Genomic DNA, 18,369 nt, shown 5'->3' with positions numbered 1-18,369 from the left:
ACACGTTACACAGCAGTCTAAAGGGCTGAAATTCAAGTTTTTTTGGACTTTAAAGTCCACTAAAAAACAATAGCAGCAACAACATCTAAAAGGCAGAAAAACGAGGAGCAAAATTGGGTTAAAACCCTAACAAACTAGCAGGATGACAGCAGCCCCAAAGGGCTGAAAAATTGATTTTTTCCGAACTTAAAAAGTCCAGTTAGATCGGCAGCAACAAAGAATATTTAGGCCAAGTGCTTAGATTTTTGTTATTTGTTATCTTGACTTATGTTTTTAATTTGCTTTAGAAATGCTAACACTTTCTTCTTATATCTAATTTAGATGAATCCTTGGGAAGTTTCCTATTTTGTTACTTATTTTGCTTCAAGTATTCAAATTTTCTAACCTTTTTAATTCATTCAGTGTAAGCTTCAAAACTAACTTGAGAATTATCTATATTCTTTCATAGTTAGTATTTAGCTTTCAAATCCACGCCTAAGTGATTGTGTTGATTATTCGACTCAAAAACTTGACTCGGATAAATTGTTAAGTTAAAATTTTATTTTGGCATTTTAACATTTGAATTATTTCATTATTTGGGATAATACGAATGTACAAGTATCAAAAGATTTCTCATTTATCAAAAAATAATAAAATAAGATTTTTCAAGTAATTTAAATTTTCTTTTAAAATTAGCCAACTTTTAAATCCGTCGGTCAACCGCGTGTTAGCGGATTCTCTAAGATGCTTGAACCCTTCCTTAGAGAATTATTTGAACCCTTACCCGACTTTGGTTTTATTTAAATTGTTTCTTTCAAAAAAACCTTTTTTAAATGGTTTTCTTAATTTTTCCTAAAAAATTAAGTGGCGACTTTCAAATTATAAATTTTTCCAAAAATTAACAAAATTACCAAAGTTACAAAAATGGTTTCGAAACCTTAGTTTTCGAAATCGGGTCATAACAATAAATTATCTCATATATATAGTGGAATAACTTATTTCGAGATAACTTTCTCATGATTAGTTATCTTAGGATAACTTATTCTCCAACCAAATGACCCCCTAACACTATAAACTAATCTCTGTTATCATTCCCAAACATAAATGATTCATTTTTTTTATGAAACAATACTTTATTTTATTAAATTTATGAATTTTTCAATATTTAATTATTTTTATTTAAATTTTATATTTATTATGCTTACAAATAAATTAATTATGCACATAATTTCAATCATTAGCATCTTAACAATATTAATCTTAACCAAAACAAAGGAGGCCAAAAGGGCCCACCTGCTAATCTCTACCCGTATTTGGACCCGATTCCGGAAGTGACCAAAACGGCTTTTGGCTAACCAAAAAGCACTGAACATTCATAACTACTTGCCGGAAAAATCCAATCTTTGGTCGCCGGCAGCCAGCGGACCAAACCAGGAAGAAGAAGAAGAAGAAGAAGAAGAATAAAGTGCAGCCTTTAATGCGTGGTTGAGTTGAGATGGTGGCAATTATCTTGACAGAAGCTCTATTTGGAGCTTCGCTTTGTACTGATTTCAATGGAGTTTTTGGTTCAAATTACCTCCGTTGCCCTTGTTTTTCATCAGGATTTTCAATTTCTGAGACACCCACTTTAGAAATTTCTCTGGGAAAGAAAAGGGTGAAGAATCAGAAGAGGAATGCGGGTTCCGTGGTAGTTTCTTGTGGCTTAGATAATGTAATTAATAGAGAAGAGCTTGAATTCAAGCCTTCATTTGATGAGTATTTGAAAGCTATGGAGTCTGTCAAAGAAAAGAAACAGAGGGATAGTGTTAGAAGAAAGAAAAGTGAAGAAAAGGGTAAATTTGTGAAGTCTGAGAAGGAGAAATGTGTAGAAAGTTCTGATTTTGTGGAGCTGAATGAGAAGTATGAAGGAGTTGGAGTTGTGAAAGAGAGTGGTGGTGGTGGGAAATTGGAATTTAGAAAGGTGGAGAATCAAAAAAGACAGAGCATAAGTAAGGACAAGAATGTTGATGAGATGGTGAGTATGGAAAGAGAGGCTTTTAAGACAATGGATGGTGATGTTTATGATAAGCCAAGAGTTACTAAAGCAGAGATGGAGGAGAGAATCCAAAAGCTTGCAAAGTGGTGAGTTATTCCTATAGTTTTGCACTTTGGTTAGTGTGTTTTCCCATTTGATAAATTCCTCATTCGGTGGTACTGTTTCTTTAACATGTTCTTCTGCTTTGTTTATTCTATTTGTTTTTGATGCATGAATTGATTGAACTTGTCATAATTCACCTTGATTTTGGTTACTTTAAGGTAATATGGTTTACATATGAGTTGTTAGGGTAGTTTTCCTTGTTCCTTTTCTGGTATAACCCCTTTATAACATAGTGAGCTCCCTGTGTATGCAGAAGCTAAGAGTAAAATGACCGATTATATTACAAGATTAAAATTGGTTTGAAATAATGATTTGAAATGTGAGAAAGTGGAAATTTGTTAAATGTGAAGATGTAAAGATATACTTTTCTGACAATGAAGATATAAAGATATACTAGTTTATATTAGAATTTCCGGAGGGAGAATGAGATTCCTTAAGGAAGATGTCAAGTTTTTTATGTCATTCCAAACAGGAAAGTATGTCAAGTGTTGTGAAGTATATGGAACAAGTAGAATAGAAGATTTGTCTCGTAATAGTGAAAATAATACACTTGTATTTTTGGGGTAATGAGAAAATACCATGTTGTATCGATAATTGATTAATTGGTCAAACTTGGTGGAAGACAATGTACGATTCAAGCAGAGTCACACACCGACTTGGTGTTTATTAATGAAACTTTTTGACCTGTAAAACAGAAGTGTTTTGGGTCCGCTGGAGTAGTAAGGTTAAACTCTTGGAATTTGTTCTTTTCCATTAGCAGGTTACATAGCTCTTAAGTGCTTCACAATTACATTTATGTTTATTTATCAAATAGGAATAGGGAAAAAGATGGGAAATAAGTGTTGGGGACGATAGCCTGGATACTCAACTCTTTGGGTTAATTTGCAAAGGAGCTGTTCCATTAATAACTGGTGATAATTTTGTCATTTTCATTTCGGATAAAAAAATTAAAGCTGAACATATTGATGTGAGATAGTGCAATTCCCATTGTTGGTGCTGCTTTAAGTTTGTAACATGCATGCGTTTTGCATCATGTATTGTTTGTATCCTAAGAGCTTCCATCTCCTTATGTCTAAATGGCATTTTCTTGTGATGTTGTGTTAGTCTCTCTCGCCTGTACACTTTCCATCTAGCAATTCCTTCCCCTAAATCTAACCTAAGATGGCATGCCCAATAGGATAAACAGTTGGCGATGAGGCGTACTCTAGGTTGCATGGTTGAGGCCAAGATGGCATGCCCAATAGAATTATAGATACAACTAATCAGGACCTTTTGGTAAAAAGTGAGGGTGCCAATACCTTAGAGGTAGAGAGGCTGTTTCTGAATAAGTTTAGTGTGGAAGAAAATCAAAAGAAATACTAACTCCAACTTAACTTAGACAAAAGTAGACATATATGTCTTAGAACAACTGGGATAATGGCACATTGTTACAGAAAAATCGCTAGGCATTTCCTCCAGTTCTGGTTTAATTTGAAGTTTGTTTTCTAGAGTCAAATATCAATTGGTAAATTGTGAAAGCATGGTTTTTCTTAATGCTTTATTGCATCTGTGTGCTTTGTCATGCTCAGTATTTTTTCCTTTTTGGATAAGAATCTCTGAAAACTAGTTATATTTGATATTCAATGGTGCTTAAAGGATAGCTCTATGCTTGAGTTACGCTTATGGCCCTTCTTATGCACGCCTTACAGAAAAAGTGCCTTGTCTATGAAGTTATGAAAATAATTCAATTCCCACAATGTCCTTCCCAAATTCCATAACAATCACCACAGAATCAAAAAATGAAGGGCTGATGCTTATCACCCCCAAAAAGGACCTATGTTGCAGTTATTAAGGATCCTCTAAAATTGCTTAACAGTTGGCAGTTCGTTAGTATACTCTTCTTTTCTGACTCGTAATAAAATATTTTACTCGTACAGTCTAAATGGTGCAGACATTGACATGCCTGAGTGGATGTTCTCTCAAATGATGCGAAGTGCTCAGATTAAATTCTCAGATCATTCTATCTTGAGGATTATCCAAATATTGGGTAGATTGGGAAATTGGAGACGGGTGCTGCAAGTCATTGAATGGCTTCGTTCACGTGAGCGCTTTAAGTCACACAAGTTAAGGTATCTTTTCTGTGACCACTTCTCCTACTCCTTTCCCGGTAGGAAACTTGATAGCCATTTTAGTGTATTGAGATAGTGCAATGTCTTAGTGATTCCTGAAATATATTGTGTATATTCTTGATTTGGGACTGTGATATAGGTGATTGATTTAGATGTGGTGCTGATGCTTATGTTACAGTTAGCTATGTATGATGTTATCATAATTACTTTCAGATATGTGAAGAGGTGAAATAACAGTGCTTCATTTCTATACGTTTGTCGGTGCTTTTGTTTTTGTTGTGGTATGCTTGATTTACTATCTATATCTGCAGCGGTGATCATTCTCATGGATCTTTTACTTCCTTTAAATGTGTCTTAGGAAAGCATTTTACATGAAACTCTCAAAAAAATCTACCTGATCTTCTAATTTTTCCTTTATGAACCTTCTAAAAATGTTATTCTGAAATTGTTCCAAGTATTGAATTATATTTTCGGTGGCACATCCTTCCTACATTTTTTTCTGGTTGGTCTAGGATCAAAGTCTTTAATGGGAAATTGATGCTGATGGACCCTTGGATTGAATTCTTTTGCAAGATATATTTACACGGCTGCACTGGATGCACTGGGAAAGGCAAAGAGGCCAGTGGAAGCACTAAACTTGTTTAATGCAATGCAGGTAACACCTATAAACTTTATTTCCATGACTTGATCTCTCCTTTAATCAATATCTTGTGTCCTATTGAGATAGATAGCTTGTGTGATATGTAACTAATACATCCAACCTCGACTCATTTCCATAGGAGCACATAACATCGTATCCGGACCTTGTAGCTTACCGTTGTATTGCTGTCACTCTTGGACAAGCAGGACATATGAAGGAACTATTTGACGTCATCGATACCATGCGATCACCACCCAAAAAGAAGTTCAAGACTAATATTATTGAGAAGTTTGATCCACGACTTGAGCCAGATGTTGTCGTCTATAACTCTGTAAGTAATTGAAGGGTACGCAAGAAGGGCCAATATTTTGGGATTGTTCTTAGTTAAATGCACTTGTGGCTCTGACTGCTTTATCATTTGGCATAAGAGAGTGATGTTGTTTCACCATCATGCTGGGAACTTCTTCTGTTCAGTAAAGAATGAGAGCTTAGCATCTTCCCTATTTAAGGAAAAGATAATCGAGATAGACACAAGAAAAACAAAGCAGAATTAGAAGGCAAACGGAAAAAAAGTTCAGTTTGGCATTGGTAATTTATCGTTGCTATATCTGGAAAATCGTACTGACGATCTATAGCTAAATGGTTAATGCATCAGTGATTCCCCATTTTAATTAGCACTATATTCAGTAATCTATGCATCTCTACTTTCCTATGGAAGCTAGGTCTCAAAATTTGAAGCAATCATTTTAACTCAGTGCTATTGCTCCCTGCAAGCTGAACTTGTTTTGCTAAAATATGTCTCCTTTACAGAGTTTGTTTCTGAGCTATAAACTCTTCAAGTAAATAAATACATATGATAAGGAAAGGAGAAGAGACAATCATAAGGGTACATCCAACTATGTGGAGCCCTTCCTAATGATTTGTGATTCAGTCTTGGTTGAAGTTCTTGTGTAATATTTGTTCTTGATGCTAAAACGTGGTGCAATTATTTTCTGCTGGAAGTCAGTAAATTTCAATTTGGTTCAAATGCTAACTTCATGAGAATGATTTTGCTCTTTGCTTGTAGGTGTCGCTATATTTTTATTTGGTTCAAATGAGATGACAGATTTATGAGAACAATTTTGTTCTTTGCTTGTAGGTGCTAAATGCATGTGTTCGCCGTAAAAGCTGGGAGGGTGCCTTTTGGGTACTGCAACAGCTAAAGCTCCGGAACGAGCAGCCCTCAATAACAACATATGGATTAGTCATGGAGGTAGTTGTCTTTTTTTTTCTTTTTCTGTAGGTGTTTAGACTTTAGTGTGGGGTGACAGTTTAGAAGGCTATTAAATCATTGGGTCTTTTTGTATTTTCTCTCTTCACAAGGAGTCACTTCCACCCTAATTAGCTTTAAGCAGCTTAGCTCCCATGGGAGGTTTCCTGGCATTTGTTGGCAAATACTTGCATGAACTGGCATCTCATGTTTTGTATAACCATTAAGATCTAGCATTAATTGGTACATGCTGGCCTTGAGATGGGAAATTACATTGCTACATTTTTCCTCTTATGATGTGATTCCCGTCTTCATCAAAGGAAAAATGAGAAGATTAAGTACAAGATGACATAATGTGTTTGGTATAGTTGGTATAGCAGAGAGCTTATAAGAGATACATTTCCATAACACCTCATCCAAAAAAAAAAAAGAGATATATATCCATAACATCAGAAGATCCTTATCTATTCTTTCCCTTTGCACTGTGGTCTTCTCTTAACTCAAGTAATAAGAGTCATCTTACACATATATGTCATAATAATATTAATAGCCAAGTCCCTTAAGCTCCAAAAAGTAAGCCGAAGATCTTGAAGCTTCTAGGATATACACTTGCCAAGGAAATTAGAAGAGCAATTTTTCATGAAGTATGTCGAAAGACCTCTACACATGTAAATGTCCAACTACAAATTGACTTCAATTTGGAAAAAGATTACTATTGATCAATTTAATATTGATTATACTTTGGAAAACTGTGGTTAATAGTGTATCCTACTTACTTCTGATGAATTTTTCATGATATGCAGCTTTTGTGCTTTAAATTTTATTTTAATATTTAAGCTATAAATGAGAGAAGAATGAAGAACCTGCAGCATATTGCATATATGAACAGAGGAGAAAAAAGAAAAGGACAGAGAATCTTATAGCATAGCAATCTAGCTGATTGGCCCTTTACTCATTTCTTCTATTGTTGTGAAAAGACTGTTTCTTCTCTTACTTCCCTTTTTAAATACTTTTGGGTTGGGATGGGGTAAGGGATCCCTCTATGCGGACTTTAGTGCTTGCCTGGAACATGTTAGTTATGGAAATATGTTTGATTATACCAGTAGCTAAACTGAAGTGTTCATTCAGGTTATGTTCGAATGTGGCAAATACAATTTGGTCCATGACTTTTTCAAGAAAATGCAGAAGTCATGTGTTCCCAATGCTTTGACCTATAAAGGTAATGCAGAAATATGTGCTTAATTGACATGCTGCAAAAGATTTTTGCTGAATCAAGTTGTCTTTGATGCATGTAGTTATTGTCAGTACTCTTTGGAAGGAAGGGAAAACAGACGAGGCCTTACTAGCTGTAGAAGACATGGAGCGACGAGGAATCGTGGGCACTGCCAGTTTGTATTATGACCTTGCTCGTTGCCTTTGTAGTGCAGGGAGGTGTGAAGAGGCGCTGATGCAAGTACGTTTCTTGTAATTAGCTTCCATTGATCTTATTCTATTATGCCATTCTGTTTCCGGGCCCAATGATATATCTTGAATATTCATATACGCTTTTAGACATCAAATGAAAGGACGTCATCACGTTTCAATAAAGTTGTTGTTCCTTCATCAAAATATTTCATTATGTTTCTGACTATATAACATTAGAAGCAAAATGCAATTGATTACAAAGGTAGCATACATAAGTACGTGAATGTCCTGATAAAAAAGAACATAAGTACGTGAATGCAAATTCACTACTATTATTCTTTATATGAACTGCAAACAAATAATCATAAGCTATCTGTAGGACTGCAAAGACACCCACAAGAAACCTAAGCTTGTACTCAATCTTCATATAATTCAAAATTCTAAGCACTGCTTCTCTGAGATTTTCTCATGTATTTTGTATTGTCTGATTTGTTACTTCACTCTTAGTTTGCTGAAGAGGTTAGTGCTCTTTTTGTTCATCAAGAATTTCATCTGTGTACTAGGAGATCCTACGACTTTTAAAGCATTAAGTCAAATCTGATATATCAAGTTAGTGTCCAGAAAGTGGACTCCTTGTTTACCATTTTTCTAATAATTCTAAGTTTTAAATTCATCCGTGATAACAACCAATAACTGTGATGGAATAAAACTTCGTCTCATACTTTTTCAAGTGAATTAAATTAAATTGTTACATCATTTTCAACTGAGTGATATTCAGGACCTTGTTGTGCAGTTCAAATAACTGGTATTAGTTCTCTAGGTTCCATGATCCTGTAGCACATGAAACTCTCGTTGGTTTTGTCATCCATGAAACTGATTAGTCAATCCCATTTTACCTGGCCTTTTGAGCATCCCATATTTGGAAAGCAGGATTTGTTTTGGATTGTCTCCTGTAGATCCATTACGATATCCATTACCTTTACAGCATTGTTAAATATGGGACTGTTGAAATGCCCTCAGTCATCGAATAAGAGGTTTTGATTGATTATCAAGGAGCAAAGAATTTAGGCCATAATACCAAATGAAAGTTCTTGTAGGTCCTTTACTTTCTTCCACGATACAGCAATGAGTTTATTGGTTTTATTTCAGAATAAGGAAGATGTCTTCTCAAGAAGATCATGTATTGGTACATACATGACTAGTCTTGCTTAGATGTACTCAAAGAACAGATAACTTATTTATACTTACATGACTTGATTAATTCTGACCTTTCAGTTAAATACTAATGCTCCTTCTATTTTTGGGTCCATCTTCTACTGCGGAACAGATGGGAAAGATATGCAAAGTTGCTACCAAGCCTCTAGTGGTGACTTACACTGGTCTAATTCAAGCCTGTCTGGATTCTGGTGACATTCAGAGTGGAGCATACATCTTCAACCACATGCACCAGTTTTGCTCCCCAAATTTGATAACTTACAATATAATGCTAAAAGGTTATCTAGATAGTGGGATGTTTGAAGAAGCAAAGCAAATGTTTTTCAAGTTATTGGATAATTGTAACTCTATTAGCAGTAAATTGGATGGTAAGGATAAGGTTTTCCCAGATGTCTACACATTCAACTTGATGTTGGATGCATGTGCTGCTGGAAAGAAATGGGATGATCTCAAGTTTGCCTACTCACATATGTTGAAATATGGATACCACTTCAATGCAAAGCGTCACATTCAGATAGTACTTGACTCCTGCAGGGATGGAAAGGTACACTTTGTCAACCCAGTATTCAGTTCTCCTATGTGCACTCTCGCCTTTCATGTTCATTGGCTGTCATTCCTAGGAAATTCCCCTGTGAAATTTTATTTAGCTGATCATGGTGTAGACTGTCAAATTATTGTACAACTTTCTGTTTTGTTGAAATATAACTAGCTTTTCTTTAGAGAAAATATTTGAAAACTGACCCACCCCCAACTTTCCGTCTATATCATAGTGGATATTGATTTGGGAATGAATAATAAAGGCAGATAGTTCTGTCTGTCTAAATTGCCCATCTTCAAATAAATATCTCTGGGTACTTGTTATGGATGTAACTGTTAATGCAAAAGGCAGGGGTGGGGGAGGATATGGTTAGATAGCTAATGATGATAAATAATAAAACCATCTAACTTATGTGTCAAAGAAGTAGTATGAAACTTGTGCACAAAATTTAAGTACAATAATACTCTCTGCCATTCTATTGACCTAAAACTAAGTCTCTTCTTTCTACATTATAAAAACTAACTTGAGTTCTTTATAGTCTGTGTAAGTAAATTATTGTTTCAGTTTTTGTTATAAAATGTATTGATGATTCTGGGTAATAATAGAGATCAACACACCTAGAATTGTTACAGCAAAGAGAAGAAGCTCGAAGATTAAAAGAAGCTTCTTTAATTAGTTTCATCCTTTAGCCAAGTGTTTCTTGCTCATATAATACTTCCGGATGTTTTTGTTTTCTTTCTGTGAGAACTATGAGTGTATTTGTTTGCTCATGTACTTGGTGAAGTATAACTGATTAGTTGGGTAGTTCTTCACCGACCTAATTGGTATTGTGGAAGTGAAGATAAGAGCATGATCGTCTGCACTCGGAATTATTTTTGTTGGCTTAAGGAATTAAGAGGATGTTCTGGCATGGAAAATGCTGTCTTTACTTGTTTCCAACAAATTTCTTACTGAAATGAGAAACCAGTAGACACAATGGGGATTCTTTTGATTACCAGGGTGGCAAACGTGGAGTTCAAATTGTTTTCAATTTATTATTTTCAGTTGGTGCGTATTATATCCATTTGATGCCAGGTACTATGACAAGCCAATGGTCTGAGAATTATCAGCTCATATATCCAGTACCTTCAGTGATTGTCTACCTATTGCTAGGAATTAAAAAAATAGAGAGAGGAAGTGGTGGCTGGCACTCTCTTTTCCCTGTCAGTGCAGGACACAGGGAGTTTGAGTTTAGAAGGTAACGTAGGCTTGAGAAGATACTTTCTATTACATAAGGAGGTTTCCATTCTCCAACATAGAGCCTAGGTAGATTGAGTTGGGAGGGTGGGTTGCTTGAGAAGCTTCTTGAATCTCTTTTTTTTTTACAGCTGCATCCCGTTTCCTAGTTCTGGAGAGAAATATTATGGTTTTTTAGTTTCCTGGGAACACACCTCGAACTTCCCAATAAATTCTAAGGGTGCAACTACTATCCTTTCATCACTGTAGCACACAACGTTGTGGCCTAGTGGTCAGTAAAGACATCTATGAAGACAAAACATTAGGTGGTAGTTTCTTCCCATCTTTCTAAGCTTTTGGTGGTCTGAATGCCACCTTTAGGGAAAAAAAAAACTATCCTGTTATCATATGACAGTATCATTGGTTTGTCATATCGATCTTTTGGCCAGTATTAAGTGAATCTAAGGTTGTTTTGGTTTTACTCTGACAAAATCCCACTTTCATTTCTTTAGCTGATGATAGGTAAGAATTATGACTATTCTACACGGACCTTTTCAGGTGGAATTATTGGAAGCTACATGGAAGGACTTGGCTCGGGCTGATCGGGTTCCACCAGTGCCACTAGTCAAAGAAATGTTCCGCGTGCAGCTGGAAAGAGGGAACATTGCTGCTGCCCTGGCTTGTGTTACTGATTATCCTCCTGCTGAGTCTCAGGCATTTTCTTCCAAGTTTTGGATGAAGCTTTTCGTGGAAAATTCTGATCGATTATCAGATGGTACTCTTTTCAGATTGCTACAAGAGGTGAGCCGGGTTGTTGCCAGAAATGACAGCAGAATACTCAACAATCTGATGGCTTCTTGTAAAGAATTTTTGAGAACTCGATCGACAAAACTAGATAGAGTTCACAGTGAAACAGCTCTAGTTTGTTAACTTTGCTACACCCCAAAAGAAGAAAAATCATCAGATACTGTATCATCTGTTCTTGAACAAGTGCTCTATTTGTTAAGAGTTGAGTCAAGTTCATAACCAACTATTCTTTAATCAGTATAATTATATTTGATTGTATAGTTCAGCAAGAACTTATCTGAAAGAATTAACCTGCCAAAATTAATTTCAAGCTGGATGTTGGACTGGACTCTTGTCCATACAACTCAAATAGTTGAAGATTATCAAATTTACAGAATTTATCACTGATATGGTTGAAGCAGCTTTCATTTCTCCAAAAGTGGAGGCAACTATAACACCCAGTTTTCTATATACATACACAAACAAAAGAATAAAACACGCAACAAATTCAAATGAGCACAGATGAGGGAAGAATCTATACCTGGCCCAGAACTATTATTGATCTAAATATCTGTTTTACTAGACTAAGATACACATCATAAATGACTGGATAAATAGGCTGACTAATACACAAACTCTGTTATGTATTCAATCTAGATGAACGAAAAAATATAGACCCTCTTTAGCTTCCAAAAACCTACTCTGGTGACACTAAAAAATCCACGACAATGTTAAGCTGTGTGATGGGGTTCATGTCAATCTTCCACAATGATAAGTTGTCAATGAATTACGAAGACTTGACCAGAGATGAACCATAACCATTAAGGTGTGATTTCTGCCATCTCCATGCGACCTGCAAACTCTCTTGAAGATCGGTGTGTTTGGCTGTCCAGTTCAGTTCAAGTTTTATCTTCGTAGGATCACTAAAGACTTCTGCATAATCACCAGGTCGACGAGGAAGGAAGTCAACTTTGATAGGAACTCCAGTGGCTGCCTTGCAAGCATCCACAAATTCCTTCACTGATCTACCTGTTCTCGGTAGACGAAAAGAATGGAGTGAGAACTAGACTCAAAGTGAGAAACTGAATATGATGACACAAGCAGGAATGCCTTACCTCTTCCGGTTCCAACGTTGTAGATTCCCACCTTCCCGGGACTAGACTTTTCAAGAGCTTTCACATGAGCATCAACCAGATCAGTGACATCTATATAATCCCTAATGCATGTACCATCTGTAGTCTTATAGTCTGTTCCTCTAACCTGCATGACAAAACAAAGGCACTCAGAGGTGAGGGCAGATTATGACTATTCATGTTATCATTGACACATTCAGTTTCCCCTAGCCCATATTAACAGAATTGCTGATAGAACAGCTGAATATTTGTCTTTTGCTTGTTATTAAGAGTGACAATGGCGACTGGGAATCAGAATAGAGTAGCCAGTAAACTTTATTTGTATGAATTTCACTCATAAGAACCACATAATTTCTGGTAGATATTAGAAATGCTCAATGCATGAAGCGACTTCAGACAATTCAACGATCATGAGTACATAGATGATAAATAGCAAACACATCGAGTACAGAGATAGCTATTATTGGCTGACCTTAAGATCAGGTATGATTCCACGAGCTGCATCATAACAAGCACCAGAAATTCGCCCATGTTCACGAAGTTCAGGCCGGGGAGCTTCTCCTAGTCTTCCCTCTGGATCAGATCCAATCACATTGAAGTACCTGAATTTTCAGAAAACAATTTAGCATTAATTTAACCCATGCTAATTGTGCTAGACATAGCAAGTCAACCAATAGTTATGACTCAGGTTTCAATCATCGATCAAAGGGAAAGGGTATATTAGCAAGATATATCAAACACCTACCTCAAAATCATGACAGCCATGTTTGAGTTCTTATGGAAATCCAAAATAATATCCTCTGCCATTTTCTTCGCTTTTCCATATGGATTAATAGGGAGCTGCAATTTGACAAAAAACTCTCAGTTGTTGCTTGCCATTGACATAAGAGAGGCAATCATACGGTTCTAGCGTACTAAAAGCAAATACAGCCTTTAAAACACTCACCTGTGGAGTTTCTTCAGTAATAGGCATCTTTTCAGGCTCTCCATATGTCGCACATGTACTAGAGTAAATCAATGTGGGGACTCCATGAGCTGACATAGCTTCTAAGACAGTGAGCGTATTTGAAGTAATGTTGTGATAGTACCTGATTGGAACATGCAGCAGCTCATGAAATATGAGTTTCGGAGGACAAAGGCAAAGAACCAAATTACAGAGGCATATTTAACTTTATACAGTATCACGACATGGAAATTACACTAAATTTACTCATTAATGAGACATGCTAGATCCTTCAGTTAGAAATATTTAATCCAAACAAGTTCAACAAAAATGATAAAAATTCCAAGCCCCCTAAAACAAATTGCACTTTTCCGATAAAAAGTCATGTAAAATGCACCTTGATTCAAAATAGTAATATTAGCCTTAATTTGCTTGTATTTAGAGTAAAAATCAATCAATGCAGGAAAATGTAATGCTACATCAGTGATACACTAGACGCACAACCAGCTTTGATAGAGATGCAATATCTGTACATACTTGATGTTTTGGCTTAACCTGTAAAAGATTAAGTTTTCTATTCCTTACACAATGCAACAAGTGAAACACTAATTTACATTTATTTATTTATTTGAGTGTTAACTCTCCAATTACATGTTGTAATGGAAAGCTTTATAGAAAGATCAACAATACTTACTTAAGAGGATCGAGGGTGCTCTCTCCGACATATGCTACAGCTGCAAAATGCATCACAGCATCAAAAGCATTCTGGGAGAATATCTGGTGGACCTGCTCATTTCGGTTATGGGTATAAGTGAATGCCAAAAAACAATAACAATAAAGAAGGTAGTTTCAGAACAGCTGCAGTTTACCACTTTTGCATCCCCCAAGTCGGCATATATAAACTGAAGCCTCCCTGGTTCAGGAAATAATTCTTGCAGAATCCTTACAGCTCCTATATTTCCTCGTGAAAGGTTGTCCTGTCAAATTGATAAATCATTTCTCTTATGAAGTGTCTCATTCACACATTTTCATGCTCATAAGTCGATTATGTGAAGTTAAAAGTATTGAAAAGAGTCATTCAAGAATGACTGTCAAAGGATCTAATCACAACTACAGAATAAGAAATTACCACTATCGTCACCCGGTAATTTTCTTTTAAAAGTCGTAATGCTGCATGGGAACCAATGTAGCCAGCACCTCCGGTGACCAAGACATGAATAACACCTGGTTGATGGCGAGAGAACTAGGAGAAAGCATCAACAAGAAAAACCAAACACAATGAGTGCAAAGCTTAGAATTTCAAAACCATAAGAACTTCAATCTTTTGTTGCAAAAAAATCCTATGCTAAACAGACTTGGCTACGGGCAAGCATTTGGTGCATCTGATACGGATACATGCAGAAATTTGTTAATTTTTAGTGCATTTTGAAGAGGCTGAATGAAATATGTGCACCTTTTTTCAGACCTATTCGACAAGGATATGTCAAGGCAATGAAATATTGATGCAAACAGAATCTTTTGATGGTAACTTAGTGAGATGAAAAGGATTTAAAATTTCGAATTTTAAAATCCTTCTTCATCTTACACTGTACATGGCCAGTTAGTGCACGCTATGAAATATATGAAATTGGAGATATTGTAAATTGAGATAAGTAAACTGGAATCCTACACTGCCAAATGGGTAACAGAAATTTCATGATCAACAGAAGAATGCTTGTAACATGAAGCATCAAAGAAAAAGGGGCTCAGGAAAACTCAAGAAAGCAGCAAATAATACTCTTCTGATTTCAAAGGGTTTCCAGCAATTGCAGGAAAATGAACAACCTAGCATATCTCAAGTGTAATTAGCTACTTGGACCGAGAGGCTGTAGCTATCAGGAAATTGCCACTAACCAAGATATATAATATATTACCAAACTAGTTCTCCAGTTGCCATTGCTTGTAATGGTGCAAGTGCAACGATGTAGTGTTTCACGAAAAGTAGAAATATCAATATATCCAAGCATCTGCACAAACGGAACTTAATGCCACATCAGGCCCCTAAATGACCACCCACCAAAAGCAAGAGTAGACCTTCCACAAGTAGACAATGCACTCATGTACTGAAGAGGTGATGTATCCAAGTTTCATATATATAAGGACCTTTCACCATTATTTGGAAAAGGGCACAGGAATAAAGACATGGAGGAGAAACATAATTGTCACTACTCTTAGTGGCATGGCAGTTACAACAGCCTTTGTGTCTCAGCTGATTGGACTAAGATTTAAGTAAAAGACTCCAAGCATCCTATACATTAGAAAACATCACTTTGGTTGGTCAATGGTAAGTTACAGTGATAATCGATCTAGAACTCTAAGCTGATGATTCAAAGAACCACATGTTTGAAGGCGCATTCTGAATACATAATAGAGCATGTGAAATTACACAAGAGCACTAGAAACATTAGTAAATTTGTTCAAACTGGGGTCAAGATTTGAGAAACACTTACATTTCAAGAATCAACACAATAACTCAACTTTAAACATACGAAACGAAGATAACTTAAGAGGTACACACTTCTGGGAGGTTTTTCTGTTGGAAGAGGTTGGTTAAATATTCCCACTATCTTAAAGAAACAAAGACTCAGAACTTGAAGAACAGAACAAATGTACTATACAACCATCTCATGTCAAATAAAAATTACAAAAGAAAACCATGGTGGTAATGACACAGGAGAGCTTGCAGTCCAATATATAAAAAACTCCAAATATCAAATTGTCAATCTAGTCCAAGCATATGGACACAAAACTGAGATAATAATTTAACAAAGAGAAGGATCAGGGAATTACTGCACTTGGGGTATTAAAAGTTGGGGACTGCTTGAGCATAAGAATGCATAGCGCTGTTAGCACAGCAGCCATAAGAATTTTACCCACTAAATTGCTCTTCTTCTTTGGGTCTGCATAATCCATGCCTACAATTACCAAAGAAAGTAGTAGTTTTAGACCCTAGAAAACAAGTGTTATTCACAATAACTAAAGAAAAAAAGGAGACCATTGATCACATTGCCTAACCATCAGCAGAAACATATCCAATGACCAAAATTGAAATGTTATACATTGGCATCAACTGCCAAGATGATAGTACTACTTTCATGATTTAACCAAACAGAACTAGGCCAATTGTACCCAACAACTGACCAAGAAACAGAATGTACATAACAAGAAAAACAAACCACTTTAAGGAGCATGGCTCACCTCCTAGAGACATAGATCTGCTAGACCTTGTTTGAGCTCTTGTCCTGCCCAAGCCTAGCATTGCAGAATCTCTCCAATGCCAAATAGGCAAACAATCAAAATAGATAATCTTATTACTTGAAACTGGTGATCAAGTAAGCCCCTTCCTTGTATGTGGAATTGTTAACAGTCTGCAGCAACAAACATTAAATTTTACTCTTTGATTATCATTATTTAAAAACTCAAACATGGATTACCAAAACTTAAACCAAAAGCTAAACAAAAAACAATCAATAACTGGGCCCTGTTTCAAAAAGATGGACATAATTATCACATACTCAGATATGAAGTTTGTCCCTTCCTTTGCCCCCCTCCCACCCACCCACCCCCAAAACAAACCCCCAGAAACGATCAATAAAGTTGGAAAATTATCCGTTTGTAATAAAAAAAACCTACTAGTAGACCAAGAATGAAGAAAACAACTAAATTTCAAAATTCCCAAAGGATCTGAGTTGAAAATCCAGCAAGAGAAACAGCATTTCAGTTAAACTGAAACCTGAATCAATCCCAGAAAAGAACAGTTTTTTCTCATTCAAGAAACATGAAATTCAAAAACCCAGAAAAGAAACAACAAAAAAGAACCCAAAAATACAATCTTTTTTCCAATTTAGACCAAAAAAAATCATCCATACCCATAGAAGACAAACTAAAAAAGAAGAATCAAGAATGTAGAAAACCCCGCAAACCTTTCAGTTAAACTACAGAACCAAAGCAGCACCCAAAACCTTCAGCTTCAATTTCCAAAACAAAGCATATATCAGAGAATATACAGTAACTCCTTATGATCAAGAGATCTATGAAATAAAATTTTAAAAAATCCTCTAAAGAAATTTATAGTAGAAGAAAGAGAATTGAATAGAGTCCACGATCATGTTTTTTGGGAAGAAAAAAAGAAAACGTACAAAGAGGGAGAAGGTTCAGTGTATGTATCGGTAGAGTTGATAAACAACAAACTCCTTGCTCTCTAGCGCGTATTATTGTATATATTTATTTGTTTTTTTCAACTTTACTTTACTCTTACTGATTTTATTATTAAGTCAAATAGGAAAGGGAGAAGTGGCATTAGCTAGCCATGTGTTGTACTACTTTTAGTCACGAACATGTATTTTATCGATTTATTCGTTAGGTATATGAAGTTAAAAATACGAAAGAGGGAATTGAAAATGACATAGCATCTTTAGAATAGTAAATTCATTAAGTTTTACTCTGATTGTTCGACGAGTCATCCATTTAAAATAATTTTCCACAATCTACTCTACTCTTTCATGAATTATGCATTAGTAGTCTACTCTTTTGTAAATTACTTAATTATGACAATACTTTTACAAGAAAGAGGCAATGAAATCGTTTTCTCTATTCATTATTTTCTTAAACATAGTTTTATTGTATTTGTATAGTAATTATTTTATTTTTCAAATTTATGTTGTTTTAATTGTTTTTTTTGTCTATCTTATTCCATGCATTGAAAATTTATTGAGTATATTATCGTTAGAAAAAAGGGAGAAGTGGACCTTTTTTTGTTGGTTGGTCTCCACTTTTCTCGTGGGCGGAAGGAAGAAAAAGAGAGGCGGCTATATTTCCATTTTTGTTGTTTTTTCCTATATTTTCTGAATTTAATACTCTCTGTCCTATAAATTACTTGTTTATTTTTAAATTGACTTACTTATTAAGAAAATAATAATAAATATAGTGAGTTTATTATTTTATTTCTATTAATTATGAAGTAGATGAATTTAAAATTTTTAA

The 18,369-nt window shown here is 35.4% G+C and overlaps 2 protein-coding genes across 5 annotated transcripts; one reads left to right on the top strand and one right to left on the bottom strand.

Annotated features, from left to right (window-relative positions):
• The first annotated feature begins 1,325 nt into the window (after positions 1-1,325).
• On the top strand, positions 1,326-11,450 carry LOC125836512 (pentatricopeptide repeat-containing protein At1g30610, chloroplastic). The gene is made up of 9 exons (XM_049515680.1): positions 1,326-2,100; positions 4,033-4,224; positions 4,798-4,879; positions 5,004-5,195; positions 6,003-6,116; positions 7,242-7,332; positions 7,409-7,566; positions 8,845-9,276; positions 11,044-11,450. Exons 1-9 carry the CDS (start codon positions 1,475-1,477, stop codon positions 11,413-11,415), a joined length of 2,259 nt encoding a protein of 752 aa, XP_049371637.1. The 5' UTR covers positions 1,326-1,474; the 3' UTR covers positions 11,416-11,450.
• A 328-nt stretch (positions 11,451-11,778) lies between these two features.
• LOC125836516 (UDP-arabinose 4-epimerase 1-like) lies at positions 11,779-17,605 on the bottom strand. Of its 4 annotated transcripts, none has more exons than XM_049515687.1 (11): positions 17,526-17,605; positions 16,585-16,754; positions 16,177-16,301; positions 14,477-14,590; positions 14,217-14,324; positions 14,042-14,133; positions 13,351-13,492; positions 13,150-13,244; positions 12,877-13,006; positions 12,387-12,531; positions 11,779-12,300 (listed from the first exon to the last, which is right to left on the bottom strand). In XM_049515687.1, exons 2-11 carry the CDS (start codon positions 16,643-16,645, stop codon positions 12,059-12,061), a joined length of 1,254 nt encoding a protein of 417 aa, XP_049371644.1. In that variant the 5' UTR covers positions 16,646-16,754; positions 17,526-17,605; the 3' UTR covers positions 11,779-12,058. The 4 variants fall into 4 exon arrangements, with proteins under 4 accessions (XP_049371644.1, XP_049371643.1, XP_049371642.1 ...); XM_049515686.1 differs by having other exon boundaries at positions 17,310-17,577; XM_049515685.1 differs by lacking the exon at positions 17,526-17,605 and adding an exon at positions 17,341-17,409 and having other exon boundaries at positions 14,042-14,136; positions 14,220-14,324; positions 16,585-16,759.
• Positions 17,606-18,369: the final 764 nt, after the last annotated feature.

The sequence above is a fragment of the Solanum verrucosum genome, unplaced genomic scaffold (genome assembly GCF_900185275.1).
Source record: "Solanum verrucosum unplaced genomic scaffold, falcon-dt-bn FXZP01000278.1, whole genome shotgun sequence".
In the NCBI taxonomy this organism is placed as follows: Eukaryota; Viridiplantae; Streptophyta; class Magnoliopsida; order Solanales; family Solanaceae; genus Solanum; species Solanum verrucosum.
Note: the sequence above shows the minus strand (reverse complement) of the source record. Positions and strands in the feature narration are given on the sequence as shown.